Source organism: Hyperolius riggenbachi, chromosome 3 (assembly GCF_040937935.1).
Source record: "Hyperolius riggenbachi isolate aHypRig1 chromosome 3, aHypRig1.pri, whole genome shotgun sequence".
NCBI classification, from domain to species: domain Eukaryota; kingdom Metazoa; phylum Chordata; class Amphibia; order Anura; family Hyperoliidae; genus Hyperolius; species Hyperolius riggenbachi.
This window is the reverse complement of record NC_090648.1, coordinates 84,507,993-84,526,873: the sequence shown is the minus strand read 5'-3', so window position 1 is coordinate 84,526,873 and position 18,881 is coordinate 84,507,993. Positions and strand designations below refer to the sequence as shown.

Below are 18,881 nucleotides of genomic sequence, written 5' to 3'. Positions count from 1 at the left end.
TACATTACAAATATTCTGTACTGTGAGAGATGTAAAATCAATAAAATCTGTTTGAAAAAAAAAACAGATGAATGCTTACCTGCAAAAAAGTGCCGACCCCACTCATGGGATACAAATACACAATGAGCACACATACAACCTGTCTACCACTTGGAGGATGTTAGTTTCCACTAACAGCTTGCATGCAATTTGTTAGGTACTCGTCCCTCCCACTGTCGAAGGACTCTTTCCTCCATGGGAGGGGACCTAACACTAACTAAATCCTACCTATGCATATGCATAGCCTGGGCGCGCTACCAGTAAAATTAAGAATTGCGCAGAAAAAGTGGGATCAGCGCATCACCAGGCCGCCTCTGAATGGCCTCAGCTCAGAGATGCGCTGAGCCCCCCCAGGAACTGCAAACGCACCTTGAACCCAAACAGAGGCTCTGCATATACACCAAAGAAAAACTAACAAGTGGGAGCAGCTGACCAGAATTAAATCAAACATAGCAAAGAAATGAACAGCGCTACTTACTTTTTCTGCGCAATTCTTAATTTTACTGGTAGCGCGCCCACCTCCCCAGCCTCTACACCTCCATCCCATGAGGGATGGAGGTGTAGAGGCTCTCAACGTCAAGGGTTACCAAAAGCACATCTTCCTCAGGAAGAGAAATGCCGCCCAACTTCTCAAGAAACATAGAGGTATCCTTCAGGTACGAGGGAATCGCCTGGACCAGTGGCTGTAAAATTGAATCTAAAAATTTGGCCAACGGTACAAAAATAGAGCCTACGCCGGCCACAATGGCTATTTTCTCAATTTTAAATTTTTGGTCACTTTTTTGTATAGGTTGTACTTTTAAGATGCTTGTCTGCGTTTGACCACAGGGGGTGTTGCCCTGATGTTATTTTATCTTTTCTGGCCTCCGGTTATTACACATAGTTTTGTGTGGCCTGTTTGGCTGGGCTTATATGTATATATGGATATACTAATTTTTGTATGTTGGGGCGCTCTTCCTCCCTGTGGTCCCACTACAGATCGGCATCTATTGTTTTCTTTTCTCTGCTGGGGTCCGGCTGTTGACGCGCAGGCTTGTTGCCTGGTTACCGCCGGACCCAGCGTACTATTGGAGCGTCACTTCCGGCTAAAACCGGAAGTTCGGGGGACAAGTGGAACGCAGTGTGATGCGCTCCAGTGATGGGTGTGGACTTTCTCATCGCGTGCAGCCGCTTATTGATGCAGCGGCGCACGGAGAGGAGGGTGGACGTCATTTCCTCCTGCCTCCATAGCGGTGATTGGTCCTTTCGTTTGTCTACGTATGTTTGACACAGGAGACAGGTAAATGGTTTATTACCTGGTAACTGCTTTTGCATATTATGCCTATAGTTCCCCATCAGGTCCGCTTTGTTCACCACGCCCAGCAGGACACCGATTGGTGTTTTTACAAGGGGTGGGCTATTTAAAGATTAGTGCACTGGTGTGTGTTTAGGCTATTGCAGTTTGAGAAAGGGCTATGCCCGAAACAGCGTCTGTCATTGCTGAGCCATTCATGTTTGAATAAAGAGCTTTAATACATTCTACTGGAGTGGTGCCGGTCCTACTTGTTTTTGGTGTAGTGTTTAGTTGCAGAGGCACAATGTCATACTGAGGGTTAATCATAAGTGGATGTAGTGTTTGGTTGCAGAGGCACAGTGTCATACAGAGGGGGGGGGGGGGGGTAATCACAAGTGGATGTAGTGTTTGGTTGCAGAGGCACAGTGTCATACGGGGGGGGGGGGGGTGAAATCACAAGTGGACGTAGTGTGTGGGTGCAGAGGCACAGTGTAATACAGAGGGGGAATCACAAGTGGACGTAGTGTTATCACAAGTGGACGTAGTGTTTGGTTGCAGAGGCACAGTGTCACACTGAGGGGCGGGTGAGGGGGGGAAATCACAAGTGGATGTAGTGTTTGGTTGCAGAGGCACAGTGTCATACTGAGGGGGAATCATAAGTGGACGTAGTGTTTGGTTGCAGAGGCACAGTGTATGGCCTCTTGCACACTGCAAGTGATTCTGATTCAGATTCCGCTTTTTAATCAGTTTTTACATCCGATTCAGATTCCGATTTGCAGTTTGCTCCCTGCACACTGCAAATCGGAATCTGAATCGGATGTAAAAACTGATTAAAAAGCGGAATCTGAATCGGAATCACTTGCAGTGTGCAAGAGGCCTAATACTGAGGGGGAAATCACAAGTGGACGTAGTGTTTGGTTGCAGAGGCACAGTGTATGGCCTCTTGCACACTGCAAGTGATTCCGATTCAGATTCCGCTTTTTAATCAGTTTTTACATCCGATTCAGATTCCGATTTGCAGTTTGTTCCCTGCACACTGCAAATCGGAATCTGAATCGGATGTAAAAACTGATTAAAAAGCGGAATCTGAATCGGAATCACTTGCAGTGTGCAAGAGGCCTAATACTGAGGGGGAAATCACAAGTGGACGTAGTGTTTGGTTGCAGAGGCACAGTGTCATACTGAGGGGGAATCATAAGTGGATGTAGTGTTTGGTTGTAGAGGCACGGTGTCATACTGAGGGGGGGGGGGGGGAAATCACAAGTGGAGGTAGTGTTTGGTTGCAGAGGCACGGTGTAATAGTGTAATACTGAGGAGGAAATCACAAGTGGATGTTGTGTTTGGTTGCAGAGGCACAGTGTCATACTGGGGGGGAAATCACAAGTGGATGTAGTGTTTGGTTGCAGAGGCACAGTGTCATACTGGGGGGGAAATCACAAGTGAACAAAGTGTTTGGTTGCAGAGGCAAAGTGTCATACTGAGGGGGAATCACAAGTGAACAAAGTGTTTGGTTGCAGAGGCAAAGTGTCATACTGAGGGGGAATCACAAGTGAACAAAGTGTTTGGTTGCAGAGGCACAGTGTCATACTGAGGAGGGATCACAAGTGGATGTTGTGTTTGGTTGCAGAGGCACAGTGTCATACTGGGGGGGAAATCACAAGTGAACAAAGTGTTTGGTTGCAGAGGCAAAGTGTCATACTGAGGGGGAATCACAAGTGAACAAAGTGTTTGGTTGCAGAGGCAAAGTGTCATACTGAGGGGGAATCACAAGTGAACAAAGTGTTTGGTTGCAGAGGCACAGTGTCATACTGAGGAGGGATCACAAGTGGAGGTAGTGTTTAGTTGCAAAGGCACAGTGTCATACTGAGGGGGAATCACAAGTAGTGTTGTCCGGATCATGAACGATTCGGATCTTTGATCTGAATCTCTTTTGTGAGTCGAATCATCCGAATCATCAAAATGAGTGATTCGGATCGCAAAGGGGGTGGGGCCAGGAGTGGCACGCCCCCCTCTCTCAGCGGGCAGCGGGATCCTGGAAGCAGAGCAGAGATGGATCGCTCTGTTGGAGGGGAGCCAGCCTTGCAGGGACAGGTAGATGAGAGAGAAGGGACATCGGTGTCACTGCCAGATATGTGTAGAGCACACATACTGGCTATAATGTGCTGCTTATTATAGGCTGTCTGTTCCGTAGTTGTGCACATTGAACAAATTGGAAACTTTTGGCACAGCTCAGTAACTTTGTAGACAGCGTGCTGAGCTAGAAGGGCAGGCACTGTGATTGCTGTGCAATATGATCCTCCTGCACTGCTCTAAACAGCTGCACTTCACTTCTGGGAATGCTTTGGGGAATGCTTTCTTTCACTGTGCAACGTTTGGATTCAAAGTACACAGATGAGCATATAGGTGAAATATATGTAAAGCATATGATTGCAACATGTGGGTATTGTGTGCAAACAAACATTTCTGCTCTCTGCTCGTCCCTCCTCCCTTCTCCGTCCACTCCCTGCCCTCTGTCCATCTTCTTCCCTTCTCTGTGTGTCCACCCCCCTCCCCTTCTCTGTCCACCGCAGGGAAAGTCCTGTCCTGCTAGTCATTTCACCCCCGAATGCTTCCCTAGTAAAATGATCCGAGATTCGGATCAAAGATCCGGATCTTTTCAATGATCCGATTCGAATCATCCGAATCATTGAAAAGATCCGAACTTCCCATCTCTAATCACAAGTGGATGTAGTGTTTGGTTGCAGAGGCACAGTGTCACACTGAGGGGGAATCACAAGTGGAGGTAGTGTTTGGTTGCAGAGGCACAGTGTAATACTGAGGGGGAATCACAAGTGGACGTAGTGTTTGGTTGCAGAGGCACAGTGTCATACTGAGGGGGAATCACAAGCAGATGTAGTGTTTGGTTGCAGAGGCACAGTGTCATACTGAGGGGGAATCACAAGCAGATGTAGTGTTTGGTTGCAGAGGCACAGTGTCATACTGAGGGGGAATCACAAGTGGAGGTAGTGTTTGGTTGCAGAGGCACAGAGAGTCATGCTGAGGGGGAAGAGCCTGCTACAGCTGACAGAAAAGAAGTGCCTAGCAGTAGTGAAATGAATATAGGTACATCAGACAATAGCAGTATACCACAGCTCCAAATGTATCATCTCAGACTCCATTTTAGAATTGACAGATTCAGAGAAAAAGAATAAAACAATGGAAGGAGAGGCAGCATTAAAAGTAATGAAGAACATAATACAGGACAAAATTATCTCCATTATGCAAGTTACACAAAGTGTGCTTTGCTCACCTGACTGGTCATTCCACACCAGAAGTTGGAGTAGGCCGCTCTGGACTCTAGCATGGGTGCCACCACAGTCTTATTCTCAGCTATCATCAAATTAAGGGTCTCTGGGTTGGTCAGCAGGTTATCAGAATCTATAAACTGACGATTCAGAGAGACGAGACATGAGGTCAATAAGTACAAAGTAAGAGTACAATAAGAGAAAGAAATATGGGCAAGTAATACAGTGTAAGCTATTCTAGAGGAAACCCTACTGCTATCGGGTTTCAAAAAGCTCTCTCATTTACAGGTGAAAAAACAAAAACAAACAAACCCTAAAACAGGGGTCTCAAACTCAATTTACCTGGGGGCCGCAGGAGGCGAAGTCAGGATAAACTGGGCCGCATAAGGAATTTCACAATCGCGGTGTATCGCCACCTCTGCCTGCCCCTCTCACTCTTCCTTCACAGAGAGGGGCGGGGAGAGGCGGCGATCCGTGCGGCGATTGACGTCAGGAGGGGCAGAGCTGAAGCTGAAAGCTCTGCCCCTTCCAGGAAATGCCGGCGGATTGCCCCCCCGGCGATTTGGGGGCTCTGCAGCCTTCGTTTAGCGGCGGATTACTTGGGAGCACTTAAGCGAACTATAAGGAAGCTTCTGCCGGTGAGGGCCACAAAATATTGTATCGAGGGCCGCAAATGGCCCGTGAGTTTGAGACCCCTGCCCTAAAAGCACCCAAAATAGCTAGTGACAAATCACTAGACTACTCTAAAGTGGCTTTCTGCAAGTCCTATGGAAAGCAGTGAAGCATGCAGCCTGGAGATGGCACCCATACATCCTGACACCGCTGGAAGAGTTGGCCTAACTGCCTATTACCAGGTGCAGAACCTACTGAAAGCCTAGTTTGCAGCAATTGCTTCTAAACTTTACGCGGCAAAATAGGTTACAGGTCCAATCATTTTTGTCCATGCCATTTTCATTGTGTATTAATGTGAAATATTCTGCTGAATCAAGCTAAAGCAAAGTCTGTTTTTGTTAAATATGTAATAAGCAATGATAGGTTTCAATTACTGTGTCACTTGCCATGTGTAGGACACTATATTATTTCCATATGATTCTATTAGGAAAGGGGGTTTAATCCTCCTTCCATAAACCGAATGGAGCATTTCTGTGAGTTTATTATTACGTACATCACAAGCAGATAATGGACTACCTCAATGAAGCACATTTGCTGGAATTTCAAAAAGAGTGTCTAAGGTTGAAGGATACGTGAGACAATCTAAAAAAAGAAAAAAAGTTTCACTGACCTGGGGCTTCTTCCAGCCCCTAGAAGTCTGTGTCAGGTCGCACAGTGAAGTTCGGCTCTGCTCCAGGTCGCCGTTCTCTGCTCCGTAAGATTGTGACACGCGGCTGGGACGTGGTCTTCTGCACTGGCACGCCCCACACCTCTCGTGATCATGCTCTGTGCGTTTGTGCAGTTCAGAGAGATTTAAACTGAACAAGTGAAGAGCACTCCTGGTGACCTGAGAGTGATCACGAGAGGTGCATGGCATGAGCAGAAGTCCGCTACCCAGCTGTGGGTTGCTATCTTATGGAGGGGAGAGCGGCAGCCTAGAGCAGAGTGGATCTGCAGCGTGGGACCTGACGGACTTCTAGTGGCTGGAAAAACCCCAGGTGAGTGAAACTTTTCGTTTTTAGGTCCCCTCATGTATCCTTTAAGTTAGTAATAAGTTAAAGCGGTCTAACACCCAGCATTTCAACTTTGCTTTAAAAGATTGCTTACAGCTTAGAAACTATTATGCCAGATTTTTTTTAAGCAGAAATTCACTGAATGGGTTAAACATGACATTTTAGTTTTGCATTTAGCTAGAAATCTGCATCCGTGCTGAGGTTTAGATACAAATGTATCTTTGTTTGGAATGCAAATAGACTTCTGAAAAGGATGTCTGGAAAGCCCTCTGTGCTCTCTCAGAGAGGTGTTTGTTTATTTACATTGTAAATAGATACATTTGTATCTAAACCTCATGCAACACTAAAATGTCATGTTTAACCCATTCAGTGAATTTCTGCTAAAAAAAAATAAAAAAAATCTGGCATAATAGTTTCTAAGCTGTAAGCAATCTTTTAAAGCAAAGTTGAAATGCTGGGTGTTAGACTACTTTAAGTTAATCAAAATAAGTTAAAGCATACCTGAAGTGAAGCCCCATACACACGCTCAACAGCAGTCTTTTATGCAGCACAATTGTTGAACAACGTTTGTTGTGAAACAGTTAAAAAAAAAGTCTTTTGCTATTGTTCAAAAAACTGATAAGACTGATAAGAAGTCAATACAACTGTTGGATTGACTTCTTGTCAGTTTTATCAGCTTTTTGAACAATAGCAAAATACTTTTTTTAGCTGTTTTAACTTGTTCACAACAAAAGCTGTTGAACAATTGTGCTGCATAAAAGACTGCTGTTGAGCGTGTGAATGGGGCTTGAGATATGGAGGCTGCCATATGTATTTTCTTTCAGGTTGCATTCACAGTGCCACGCTGCGGAGCTGCGTCATAAAGTCTTATAACGCAGCTTACCGCACTGCAATGCTAATCCTATGGCGGCGTTCACAGTTCGAAGTTAAAGTCGCGTTGAAAATGTTACGCTGTGGTAACTCACTGCTTGCAGTGCGTTACCTCTTAACGCAGACACGTTGCGACTTTAACGTTGCATTGAAACACAACATCCCACTGTGAATGCGACCTTAACCACTTAAGTCTATGTGGACGGCTATATCCGTCCAGATAGACTGTGCAGCTGCCGCTGCCTGAGGCGCACGATCATCATTACTACCCCTCCACTACAGTGAATGGGAATATAATTCCCATTCACCGATCTAAGTCTCCCGCAGAAAAACTGACGCTTTCTAATCAGAAAGCGCGGTATTTCTGCAAAAAAAAAATTTAAAAATTTGTACAGCCTTCTTATACAGTGTAGTTCCATTTCTGAGGTCTCCTCTGCAGCTTTGTTATGCTAGGCATACACGGTGAGATAATGCGCCGGAATCGAGCCAGCTTCCCACTCGTCCCCGCGAGCGCTTCCTTATCAGAGCTTCATTTTCTGCATTGTACGCCCGCGGGGATCGAGCGCGGTATCGATCTGCTGCGGTGATCGGACACGTCGGATATTATCAATAGAGCCATCAGCGGCTCGATTGATCAGAACTATCGCGTTGTGTATGCCCAGCAATAGTCATGGCGAGAGCTCCGTTACATCACTGCGTCACATGACGGTGAGTCCAGAGGTCTCATAGTGAGTTACATAGCTGCAGGAGAGATGTGAGGACTGGAGAGAGGAGGGGTAGCTATGGTTACTGGTGTGCTTCCCATGTGCAGCAGGGATATACATCCAATGCCTGCTCTGAGGAGAGGGTCAGATATTAGTACTCAGTTTTTCAGCAGGTCGCTGCATTTGGCTCAAGTTTTAGGATAAATGTTGGGGGCTGGGATTATCCACAGTAATATCCTGTATAACTAATTGCCTTTTCCAATTCAAAAATCTGTGTTATAGCTGTACTAACCTGCACACCTATTCAAACTCATTCCCGACCCCACCTCTTGGCCTTCTCCCTGCCTACAAAATAAGGCCTAAAGCCATAACTACCCCGCCCCCAACTGACCTAGATCTTCTGTCCTGTCCGAAATATACTTTCAACTGATTTTTGGTCAAAGTTGACCACGAGTCATTCAATTAAACATTTGGGTATCGTTTCCCAGCAGGTTGATCGAATCTGCCTGGAAAATTGATAAGTGTATGGGCATCTTTATTACCTTATAGCTTCTCATCAGCTCGTAATAAAGCTAAGAGCCTTCTGTTGCAGGTAATTTTCAGTACATACCATTATGTAGTCCGCCCACATTTCCCGTGCGGAGGTTAGTGCCGCCTGGCGTAGCTTCATGACATATTCGTATCGGGAATGAGCCCAATGCTTTGGCCCCTCCTCACCCGGAAACCACCTGAGAAGGTAAAATAACAAAAGGGGGAAAAATACATTAGTTTCAAGTGTAATTCCACTTACTGAGGAAACAGGCATCCCACAGACACAGTGTGGGACTGGGAGATGGTAAAACTGACAGGTTTCTATTGGGGAGTGATAACACAGGGTTTCTACAGGTGGATTTCAGCAGGTGGATTTCCTCAGCTGAGAAAAGTGTGGCAAGCTTTATTATAGACTAGTATGCGCTTCTGCTCCAGAGATAGCCGGACAAACCATTTCAGTGGCAAGAAATGGAAGCCTTCAATAGCAATGGGACAAGAGCATGAAAGCACACCTGAACTAAGAGGGATATGGAGGCTGCCATATTTATTTCCCTTTAAATAATACCAGTTGCCTGGCTGTCCTGCTGATCCTCTGCCTCTAAACCTCTTTGTCATAGTCCCTGAACAAGCATGCAGATCAAATGTTTCCTGACTGAAGTCCGACTGGATTTTCCACATGCTTGTTTCTGGTGTTATTCAGACACTATTGCAGCCAAAGAGATCAGGACTGCCAGGCAACTGGTATTGTTTAAAAGGAAATAAAATTTGACAGCCTCTGTATCCCTCTCAATTCAGGTGTCCTTTAACCACATGTACCAGCGGTTTCTGCCCCCTTAAAGTGGTATTGTCACCATAAAAATCAAATTTCAACAGCAACTGGTCTGAGTGTATTAAGTGATAAAGATGCTAATCCTGCATTCAAAACTTGCAAAACTTTTTCTGCTGTTACGGTTTGGAGTTATCACATACTTTAGGAGCACTGGCCCTAGTGCCAAAGAGTTGACTGCTGGGAGTTCTTTTTTATCTATAATATATTCCTCCTCTTCCATTTATTTCCCTGCCTAGCTGCTTATCAGAAACACCCTCTGATTACTTGTGTTAACAAGCAAGGCTGAGGTGAGACAGTGCAGTTGTTAGTATACACCTCAGTGGGAGTATCTGAAGACTCTGGAAGGAGGGCAGCTAATTAATACACAATGAGCAAGAGAAGGGAGGGGGGAAAACAAGAGTCAGGGAGGATGTGATGTCAGCATTAGCTTGGCAAGATGGCCACTGCCTAGAATAGGATTTTCTGCTTTTCCTTTATAAAATTCACAGGAATCAGTACGTGGATAACACAATACATCTGTTATGCAAGTAGAAGTAGTATTTATCTACTTATATATGTGTTTTTTTTATTTCTACGTTAGCATAGGTGTCGCTTGTTCTTTAAGGACCAGAGACCGCTGGTACAAAAACGGCGGAATCCTGACGAATCGCTGCACATACCAGCCACAACCGCCACACGTCAGGAACCTGGGCCACCCACTCTGCCGTCGCTATGAAGGCAGAGTTCCTGTGAGCCGGTCAGGAGCCGCTTTCATTTGCTCCTGACCATGTCTTTCAATGTGCCAATGGGAGTTGCTTACATTGAAAGACAGGGCCAGGAACCAATGAAATTGGCTCCAGACCCGCTCACATGGCTCTGCTGTCAAAGAGAGCGGCGAGATCAGTGGGAGCAACAAAAACAGGGCGTAGATTTCAACTATGGCGGTCGGAAAGTAGTTAAAGCAAATTTGAACTGAGAGGGATAGGGAGGCTGCCGTATTTATTTCCCTTTAAACAATGCAGCCTTGCCCGGCTGTCCTGCTGATCCTCTGCCTCTAATACTTTTAGCCATAGACACTGAACAAGCATGCAGCAGATCAAGTGTTTCTGACTGAAGGCGGACTGAATTCTCCACATGATTGTATCAGGTGTGTGATCCAGATACTATCGAACAAAGCAGTATGAAGGAGCGCTACAAGAGGATTCAAGTGGGTGTGCCATGACCACTGCCCGCTACTCAAGGAGCATGCCAGCCAAAACGCAAATGTTTTTGCAGCTTGACTTTTTGCAATAAAGGAGCTTAAAGACTACATCTGAGTGGTGTCAACCCATTTTTGTGTTTTCGATCCAGACACCACTGCAGCCAAATAGATCAGCAGGGTTGCCAGGCAACTGGTATTGTTTAATAGGAAATAAATATGGCAGCCTCCATATCCCTCTCACTACAGGGGTCCTTTACATGTTGAAGTCCTTTTATGAGTTTGGGCACCTCTATTTCCATGTGCTTATATGTGGCACATGAAGTTTTACTTGTAAAGAGACCCCTTAACCCTCCTGGCGGTCTAATAAATTCCGCAGCAGTTTTTTTTTTTTAAATCATGTAGCGAGCCCAGGGCGGCGGCGGCGCGACGGATAGCGGCGATCGAGCGCGGGGCGCCTGCGATCGGTGTGCTGACGCAGCTAGCAAAGCAAAAAAAAAATAAAATACGCAAATCGGCCCAGCAGGGCCTGAGAAAACCTCCTGCGCGGCTTACTATACTATAATGGCTCTCCATTATAGTCTTTCTTGTAAGCCGAGGCAGCACTGGTGTGGTGACAGCCGGGCCCCTTGACTGCCCTAGACCCCAGGCACCTGCCTAGGTTGCCTGGTGGATGATCCTTCTCCTGGTAAGAACGGTCGATCTGGTGGCAGAATGAGAGGCGTAAGCTAGAAACTAGAGAATAGCTCCACACGTACTTTGATCCCTCCACATGATCCTGATTAAAGATAAGGGCCTCGATTCATCATTGTCTTTGAGATAACTTTTTCCAGTTTGTTAAATTACCGAATTCGAAGTTTATCGATTTCTAGTTGTATTCATCAAGGTTTTTCCGCATTCGGTGTGAATTCGATAACAATTCGGTAACAATTCGGTAACGTGTCGATATTTCCATTTTACAGCGGTAATTTAACACAAGGCCATAAGATTCCCATGGAATTGTGGGTAAAAGGCAGTCCTTTGAACACTACGTAGCAACAGTCTGAATAGGATTCTGGAAGTGGCTTGGGACAATCCCACAATTTCGCCAGCTGCGGCTTGATAGGAGCCTTTTCTAAAAAAAATATAGTGCAGCTAGCAATTTAGTTAACCCTGGCACTGCCTGTGTTCTCTTACAAGATGATTCAAGAGAAATGCAGATGTCCTGGTATAGCAAATAAGTCCATTCTCTTGCAAATTGATATGGTTCTAGGCCTTATTCTAGCCCTTCTGCGCCTTTGAATCACTCTCAGCTGATACATAACCACTTCAAATGGCTCCATCTTCTCTGTCAGCAATGATCTGACAGGAATAACGACAGAGCAGTGAAGGAGTTAACTAATCCTAAATGTAACGCTAAGCCACGCCCACTTTCATTTTCATGAATTGCACTTTCTTCCGTTTAATCGCATCATTACCGAATGATTACCGAATGCTTGCTAACAGCGGTAGATAACTTTGATGAATCCTGAAATCAACTTATCGAGTTCGGTATTTTAGCTAATTGATTCAATAAGTCTTGATGAATCGAGGCCAGAGTGTTCTCCAGACAAATCAGACATTTATGACTAGGAACAATCAATATGACTAGACAACATAGGATTGAGAGACAAGAGGACTGACAATTCCCACCCTATATTGGGACAAACTAGTACAAGGAGGAGATCCGCATAGGAGGATAAAACAAGCATCTTTTATTGACAAGTAGGCAAACAGAGCACAAAATCCACATCCACAGATACAACTGATCTGTATCAGGCTTACAATCTGCCCTCTGTGCATAGCTGCAAGAATAGTGAGCACAGGTGGAAGCCTTTATAGGTGTGGAGGAGAGAAGACTCCTCCCACCCCACAAGAAACCACCGATTTAAAGAGGGCCTGAACTCAGATCTCCCCCTCTGCTCTAAAAGATACGCAACAGCATAACAACGTTTACAGAAAAACATGCCTTTCTTTCTGCAGCGTGTCTACTTCCTGCTTTCATGGAAGCAGGCATATTGTTAACATCCTGTGTTTACAAATTAGCTGCTCTGCCGAGGCAGCCAGCTGACAGAGCTGAGGGATCAAATGACAGTTGTGATTAGTCACAGATAAGGGAGAGTTTTATAGGCTAAACTAGGCTAAAGATACGGGTGCATTTCTCTACGTTTTCCTTCTGTCCTGTGCAAGAGATCAGGTCCACTTCAAAGGGAAAGGCTCATAGATTATGTAGCAGAAAAAGGACAAGACATACACAGTAAAAATAAAAGAGGAGGTAGTGGTGGACTTACCTCCTCCAAGTAGACACACAACGACTGTAGTAAAGACATTCAATATATTTTATTTATGAACTCCAAATATGCGATGCATTTCGCAGGTTTGATCCCGCTTCATCAGGCAATAACAACGGGGCAATAGCATATGTGGTTAGTAGAAGAGCCAGGCACCCTGCGAAACGCGTTGCATATTTGGAGTTCATAAATAAAAATATATTGACTGTCTTTACTACAGTCGTTGTGTGTCTACTTGGAAGAGGTAAGTCCACCACTACCTCCTCTATTAAAAAAGAATTTGGTTTTTAAGCTCATTTAGCTTCCTTTTATCCTTTTGGCATCTCTGTTCTCCTGCATACCCACCATTACCGCCTCTATTTACCAAGAATTTGGTTTTTAAGCTCATTTAGCTTCCTTTTATCCTCTTGGCGCCTCTGTTCTCCTGCATAATATTGAGTCCACCTTGGGTGGAGGGTTGAGCCCCCTTTTTCTCATCTTCAGAGAGCGACTTCTTATTCCTGAGTGGGGTCAGGAAAATCTCCCCACCTGCCTTTACAGTGGTTGCCTAATGGTAACCCTGGTTTGTGAGTATTAATATTTACTCTATCTAGTAACCATTTACCAGTACATATTACACTATTGGGGCTCTTGGTGTTCCTTGTTTTTATGGAATGACCTATGTGTGGTTGGAAATAGAGAGCAGCAATGTTTGCATTCCTGAATCAAGGACTGCGCAAGGACTAGGGAAGACGGCAGGGTGAGTGTGGGCACATAAGAGGGAGTGACCTGGCACTAGTGTTGGTGGTGCCCTGTAGCACTAAGCCGAGTGGTAGCAGAAAGTGAATTCACCTGCGGATCTACACCATGTTATTTTATTCCGCCTTGTGAGATACTGGTCAGCTGAACGGAGAGAGAGAGAAAGAGAGAGGAACAGAGAACGGAGTTTACGAGAATTGGTGGAACTAGGACCACAGCCCTGTTGATGTTAATATATCTACTGGATCTGCTTTCCCGGACATCAGATCTGCGGTTGGTAGCAGTTGTAGTGTGAAATGCGTTGGTCCAATGCTCCTATGTGTATCATTTTTACATCAGTAAACTCTTGACAGAAGTTGTCTTGGTTTGCGGATCATCTCTGCTGGATTTCAAACTCCTATAGATTACCACCCTATGTGGCAAATAGATCGATTTCTCTGTTAGGAATGGATTCAGAAGGGAATTGATTCCTACCACACACAGCATATTGATTCCAGCAGTGAATCTACTAAAAAATCAATAGAACAGCAGCATTGCATTGTTTGGAAGAGTTGGTTAATGAGATGCAAATAATTTCTAGTTGTTCCAGGATTATGCAAATTTTGTATGCAAATGTATTCAGTTTGAAAATGGACCAATCAAATTTTACCTCAGCAGGATTTGATTGGTTCATTTTAAAGCTGCATACATTTGCATACAAAATTAGCATAATATTGAATCAACTCGAAATTATTTGCGTCTTACTGACCATCCCTATTTAACTCTATGGCCTATCGATCGACTACCACTCCTACTCCGCCCACATTTCCCGTGCGGAGGTTAGTGCCGCCTGGCGTAGCTTCATGACATATTCGTATCGGGCATGAGCCCAATGCTTTGGCCCCTCCTCACCCGGAAACCACCTGAGAAGGTAAAACAACAAAAGGGGAAAAAAAATACATTAGTTTCAAGTGTAATTCCACTTACTGAGGAAACAGGCATCCCACAGACACAGTGTGGGACTGGGAGATGGTAAAACTGACAGGTTTCTATTGGGGAGTGATAACACAGGGTTTCTACAGGTGGATTTCAGCAGGTGGATTTCCTCAGCTGAGAAAAGTGTGGCAAGCTTTATTATAGACTAGTATGCGCTTCTGCTCCAGAGATAGCCGGACAAACCATTTCAGTGGCAAGAAATGGAAGCCTTCAATAGCAATGGGACAAGAGCATGAAAGCACACCTGAACTAAGAGGGATATGGAGGCTGCCATATTTATTTCCCTTTAAATAATACCAGTTGCCTGGCTGTCCTGCTGATCCTCTGCCTCTAAACCTCTTTGTCATAGTCCCTGAACAAGCATGCAGATCAAATGTTTCCTGACTGAAGTCCGACTGGATTTTCCACATGCTTGTTTCTGGTGTTATTCAGACACTATTGCAGCCAAAGAGATCAGGACTGCCAGGCAACTGGTATTGTTTAAAAGGAAATAAAATTTGACAGCCTCTGTATCCCTCTCAATTCAGGTGTCCTTTAACCACATGTACCAGCGGTTTCTGCCCCCTTAAAGTGGTATTGTCACCATAAAAATCAAATTTCAACAGCAACTGGTCTGAGTGTATTAAGTGATAAAGATGCTAATCCTGCATTCAAAACTTGCAAAACTTTTTCTGCTGTTACGGTTTGGAGTTATCACATACTTTAGGAGCACTGGCCCTAGTGCCAAAGAGTTGACTGCTGGGAGTTCTTTTTTATCTATAATATATTCCTCCTCTTCCATTTATTTCCCTGCCTAGCTGCTTATCAGAAACACCCTCTGATTACTTGTGTTAACAAGCAAGGCTGAGGTGAGACAGTGCAGTTGTTAGTATACACCTCAGTGGGAGTATCTGAAGACTCTGGAAGGAGGGCAGCTAATTAATACACAATGAGCAAGAGAAGGGAGGGGGGAAAACAAGAGTCAGGGAGGATGTGATGTCAGCATTAGCTTGGCAAGATGGCCACTGCCTAGAATAGGATTTTCTGCTTTTCCTTTATAAAATTCACAGGAATCAGTACGTGGATAACACAATACATCTGTTATGCAAGTAGAAGTAGTATTTATCTACTTATATATGTGTTTTTTTTATTTCTACGTTAGCATAGGTGTCGCTTGTTCTTTAAGGACCAGAGACCGCTGGTACAAAAACGGCGGAATCCTGACGAATCGCTGCACATACCAGCCACAACCGCCACACGTCAGGAACCTGGGCCACCCACTCTGCCGTCGCTATGAAGGCAGAGTTCCTGTGAGCCGGTCAGGAGCCGCTTTCATTTGCTCCTGACCATGTCTTTCAATGTGCCAATGGGAGTTGCTTACATTGAAAGACAGGGCCAGGAACCAATGAAATTGGCTCCAGACCCGCTCACATGGCTCTGCTGTCAAAGAGAGCGGCGAGATCAGTGGGAGCAACAAAAACAGGGCGTAGATTTCAACTATGGCGGTCGGAAAGTAGTTAAAGCAAATTTGAACTGAGAGGGATAGGGAGGCTGCCGTATTTATTTCCCTTTAAACAATGCAGCCTTGCCCGGCTGTCCTGCTGATCCTCTGCCTCTAATACTTTTAGCCATAGACCCTGAACAAGCATGCAGCAGATCAAGTGTTTCTGACTGAAGGCGGACTGAATTCTCCACATGATTGTATCAGGTGTGTGATCCAGATACTATCGAACAAAGCAGTATGAAGGAGCGCTACAAGAGGATTCAAGTGGGTGTGCCATGACCACTGCCCGTTACTCAAGGAGCATGCCAGCCAAAACGCAAATGTTTTTGCAGCTTGACTTTTTGCAATAAAGGAGCTTAAAGACTACATCTGAGTGGTGTCAACCCATTTTTGTGTTTTCGATCCAGACACCACTGCAGCCAAATAGATCAGCAGGGTTGCCAGGCAACTGGTATTGTTTAATAGGAAATAAATATGGCAGCCTCCATATCCCTCTCACTACAGGGGTCCTTTACATGTTGAAGTCCTTTTATGAGTTTGGGCACCTCTATTTCCATGTGCTTATATGTGGCACATGAAGTTTTACTTGTAAAGAGACCCCTTAACCCTCCTGGCGGTCTAATAAATTCCGCAGCAGTTTTTTTTTTTTAAATCATGTAGCGAGCCCAGGGCGGCGGCGGCGCGACGGATAGCGGCGATCGAGCGCGGGGCGCCTGCGATCGGTGTGCTGACGCAGCTAGCAAAGCAAAAAAAAAAATACGCAAATCGGCCCAGCAGGGCCTGAGAAAACCTCCTGCGCGGCTTACTATACTATAATGGCTCCCCATTATAGTCTTTCTTGTAAGCCGAGGCAGCACTGGTGTGGTGACAGCCGGGCCCCTTGACTGTCCTAGACCCCAGGCACCTGCCTAGGTTGCCTGGTGGATGATCCTTCTCCTGGTAAGAACGGTCGATCTGGTGGCAGAATGAGAGGCGTAAGCTAGAAACTAGAGAATAGCTCCACACGTACTTTGATCCCTCCACATGATCCTGATTAAAGATAAGGGCCTCGATTCATCATTGTCTTTGAGATAACTTTTTCCAGTTTGTTAAATTACCGAATTCGAAGTTTATCGATTTCTAGTTGTATTCATCAAGGTTTTTCTGCATTCAGTGTGAATTTGATAATAATTCGGTAACAATTCGGTAACGTGTCGATATTTCCATTTTACAGCGGTAATTTAACACAAGGCCATAAGATTCCCATGGAATTGTGGGTAAAAGGCAGTCCTTTGAACACTACGTAGCAACAGTCTGAATAGGATTCTGGAAGTGGCTTGGGACAATCCCACAATTTCGCCAGCTGCGGCTTGATAGGACCCTTTTCTAAAAAAAAATATAGTGCAGCTAGCAATTTAGTTAACCCTGGCATTGCCTGTGTTCTCTTACAAGATGATTCAAGAGAAATGCAGATGTCCTGGTATAGCAAATAAGTCCATTCTCTTGCAAATTGATATGGTTCTAGGCCTTATTCTAGCCCTTCTGTGTCTTTGAATCACTCTCAGCTGATACATAACCACTTCAAATGGCTCCATCTTCTCTGTCAGCAATGATCTGACAGGAATAACGACAGAGCAGTGAAGGAGTTAACTAATCCTAAATGTAACGCTAAACCACGCCCACTTTCATTTTCATGAATTGCACTTTCTTCCGTTTAATCGCATCATTACCGAATGATTACCGAATGCTTGCTAACAGCGGTAGATAACTTTGATGAATCCTGAAATCAACTTATCGAGTTCGGTATTTTAGCTAATTGATTCAATAAGTCTTGATGAATCGAGGCCAAAGTGTTCTCCAGACAAATCAGACATTTATGATTAGGAACAATCAATATGACTAGACAACATAGGATTGAGAGACAAGAGGACTGACAATTCCCACCCTATATTGGGACAAACTAGTACAAGGAGGAGATCCGCATAGGAGGATAAAACAAGCATCTTTTATTGACAAGTAGGCAAACAGAGCACAAAATCCACATCCACAGATACAACTGATCTGTATCAGGCTTACAATCTGCCCTCTGTGCATAGCTGCAAGAATAGTGAGCACAGGTGGAAGCCTTTATAGGTGTGGAGGAGAGAAGACTCCTCCCACCCCACAAGAAACCACCGATTTAAAGAGGGCCTGAACTCAGATCTCCCTCTCTGCTCTAAAAGATACGCAACAGCATAACAACGTTTACAGAAAAACATGCCTTTCTTTCTGCAGCGTGTCTACTTCCTGCTTTCATGGAAGCAGGCATATTGTTAATATCCTGTGTTTACAAATTAGCTGCTCTGCCGAGGCAGCCAGCTGACAGAGCTGAGGGATCAAATGACAGTTGTGATTAGTCACAGATAAGGGAGAGTTTTATAGGCTAAACTAGGCTAAACATACGGGTGCATTTCTCTACGTTTTCCTTCTGTCCTGTGCAAGAGATCAGGTCCACTTCAAAGGGAAAGGCTCATAGATTATGTAGCAGAAAAAGGACAAGACATACACAGTAAAAATAAAAGCAATCCCTAAAAACACACGTAACCAAAATGGCATAAATGTGCGACTCATGCTGCTATAGAGAAATGGTAATAGATCGTGTATTTAGGCTGACAGGAGTCCTGGTTCTCAACTGGTGGAACCAGAAGACCTCTCGGCAAAAAAGCAAACATTGGAGATCCCCCCCCCCCCCCCTAAATGAGGACATGTCCCCCTGCTGAGAATTAGCAAAATGTTTGGTAGTAGCAAATTTATGTAAAATATTCCAGTTTGCTGCTCCATAAAACTTTACAATGTGCTCACGTAGAGAACATCAAGAACAACACACATTCTATAGGCAACACTAATTACAGGAGATCACGTAAATAATGTATTTAGTGTTGCAATTAATGTATTGTTTTATAGGAAAGGCGGTTTTGTTTTTTTTTGATTACCCAAAAAAAGAAAACACCAAAGTACCTCTACGTTGATACCTGCAGTAGCAACAG

At 44.7% G+C, this 18,881-nt stretch overlaps 1 protein-coding gene across 1 annotated transcript in view; it reads right to left on the bottom strand.

Annotated features, from left to right (window-relative positions):
- Positions 1–18,881, bottom strand: part of COLGALT1 (collagen beta(1-O)galactosyltransferase 1) — a 97,085-nt gene that overhangs the window by 51,960 nt on the left and 26,244 nt on the right. Inside the window, exons 3-4 of the mRNA XM_068272242.1 lie at positions 8,445–8,562; positions 4,602–4,736 (exon numbers count right to left, since the gene is read on the bottom strand). Coding sequence (XP_068128343.1) covers positions 4,602–4,736; positions 8,445–8,562 — 253 coding nt within the window. The remainder of the gene's footprint in view (positions 1–4,601; positions 4,737–8,444; positions 8,563–18,881) is intronic.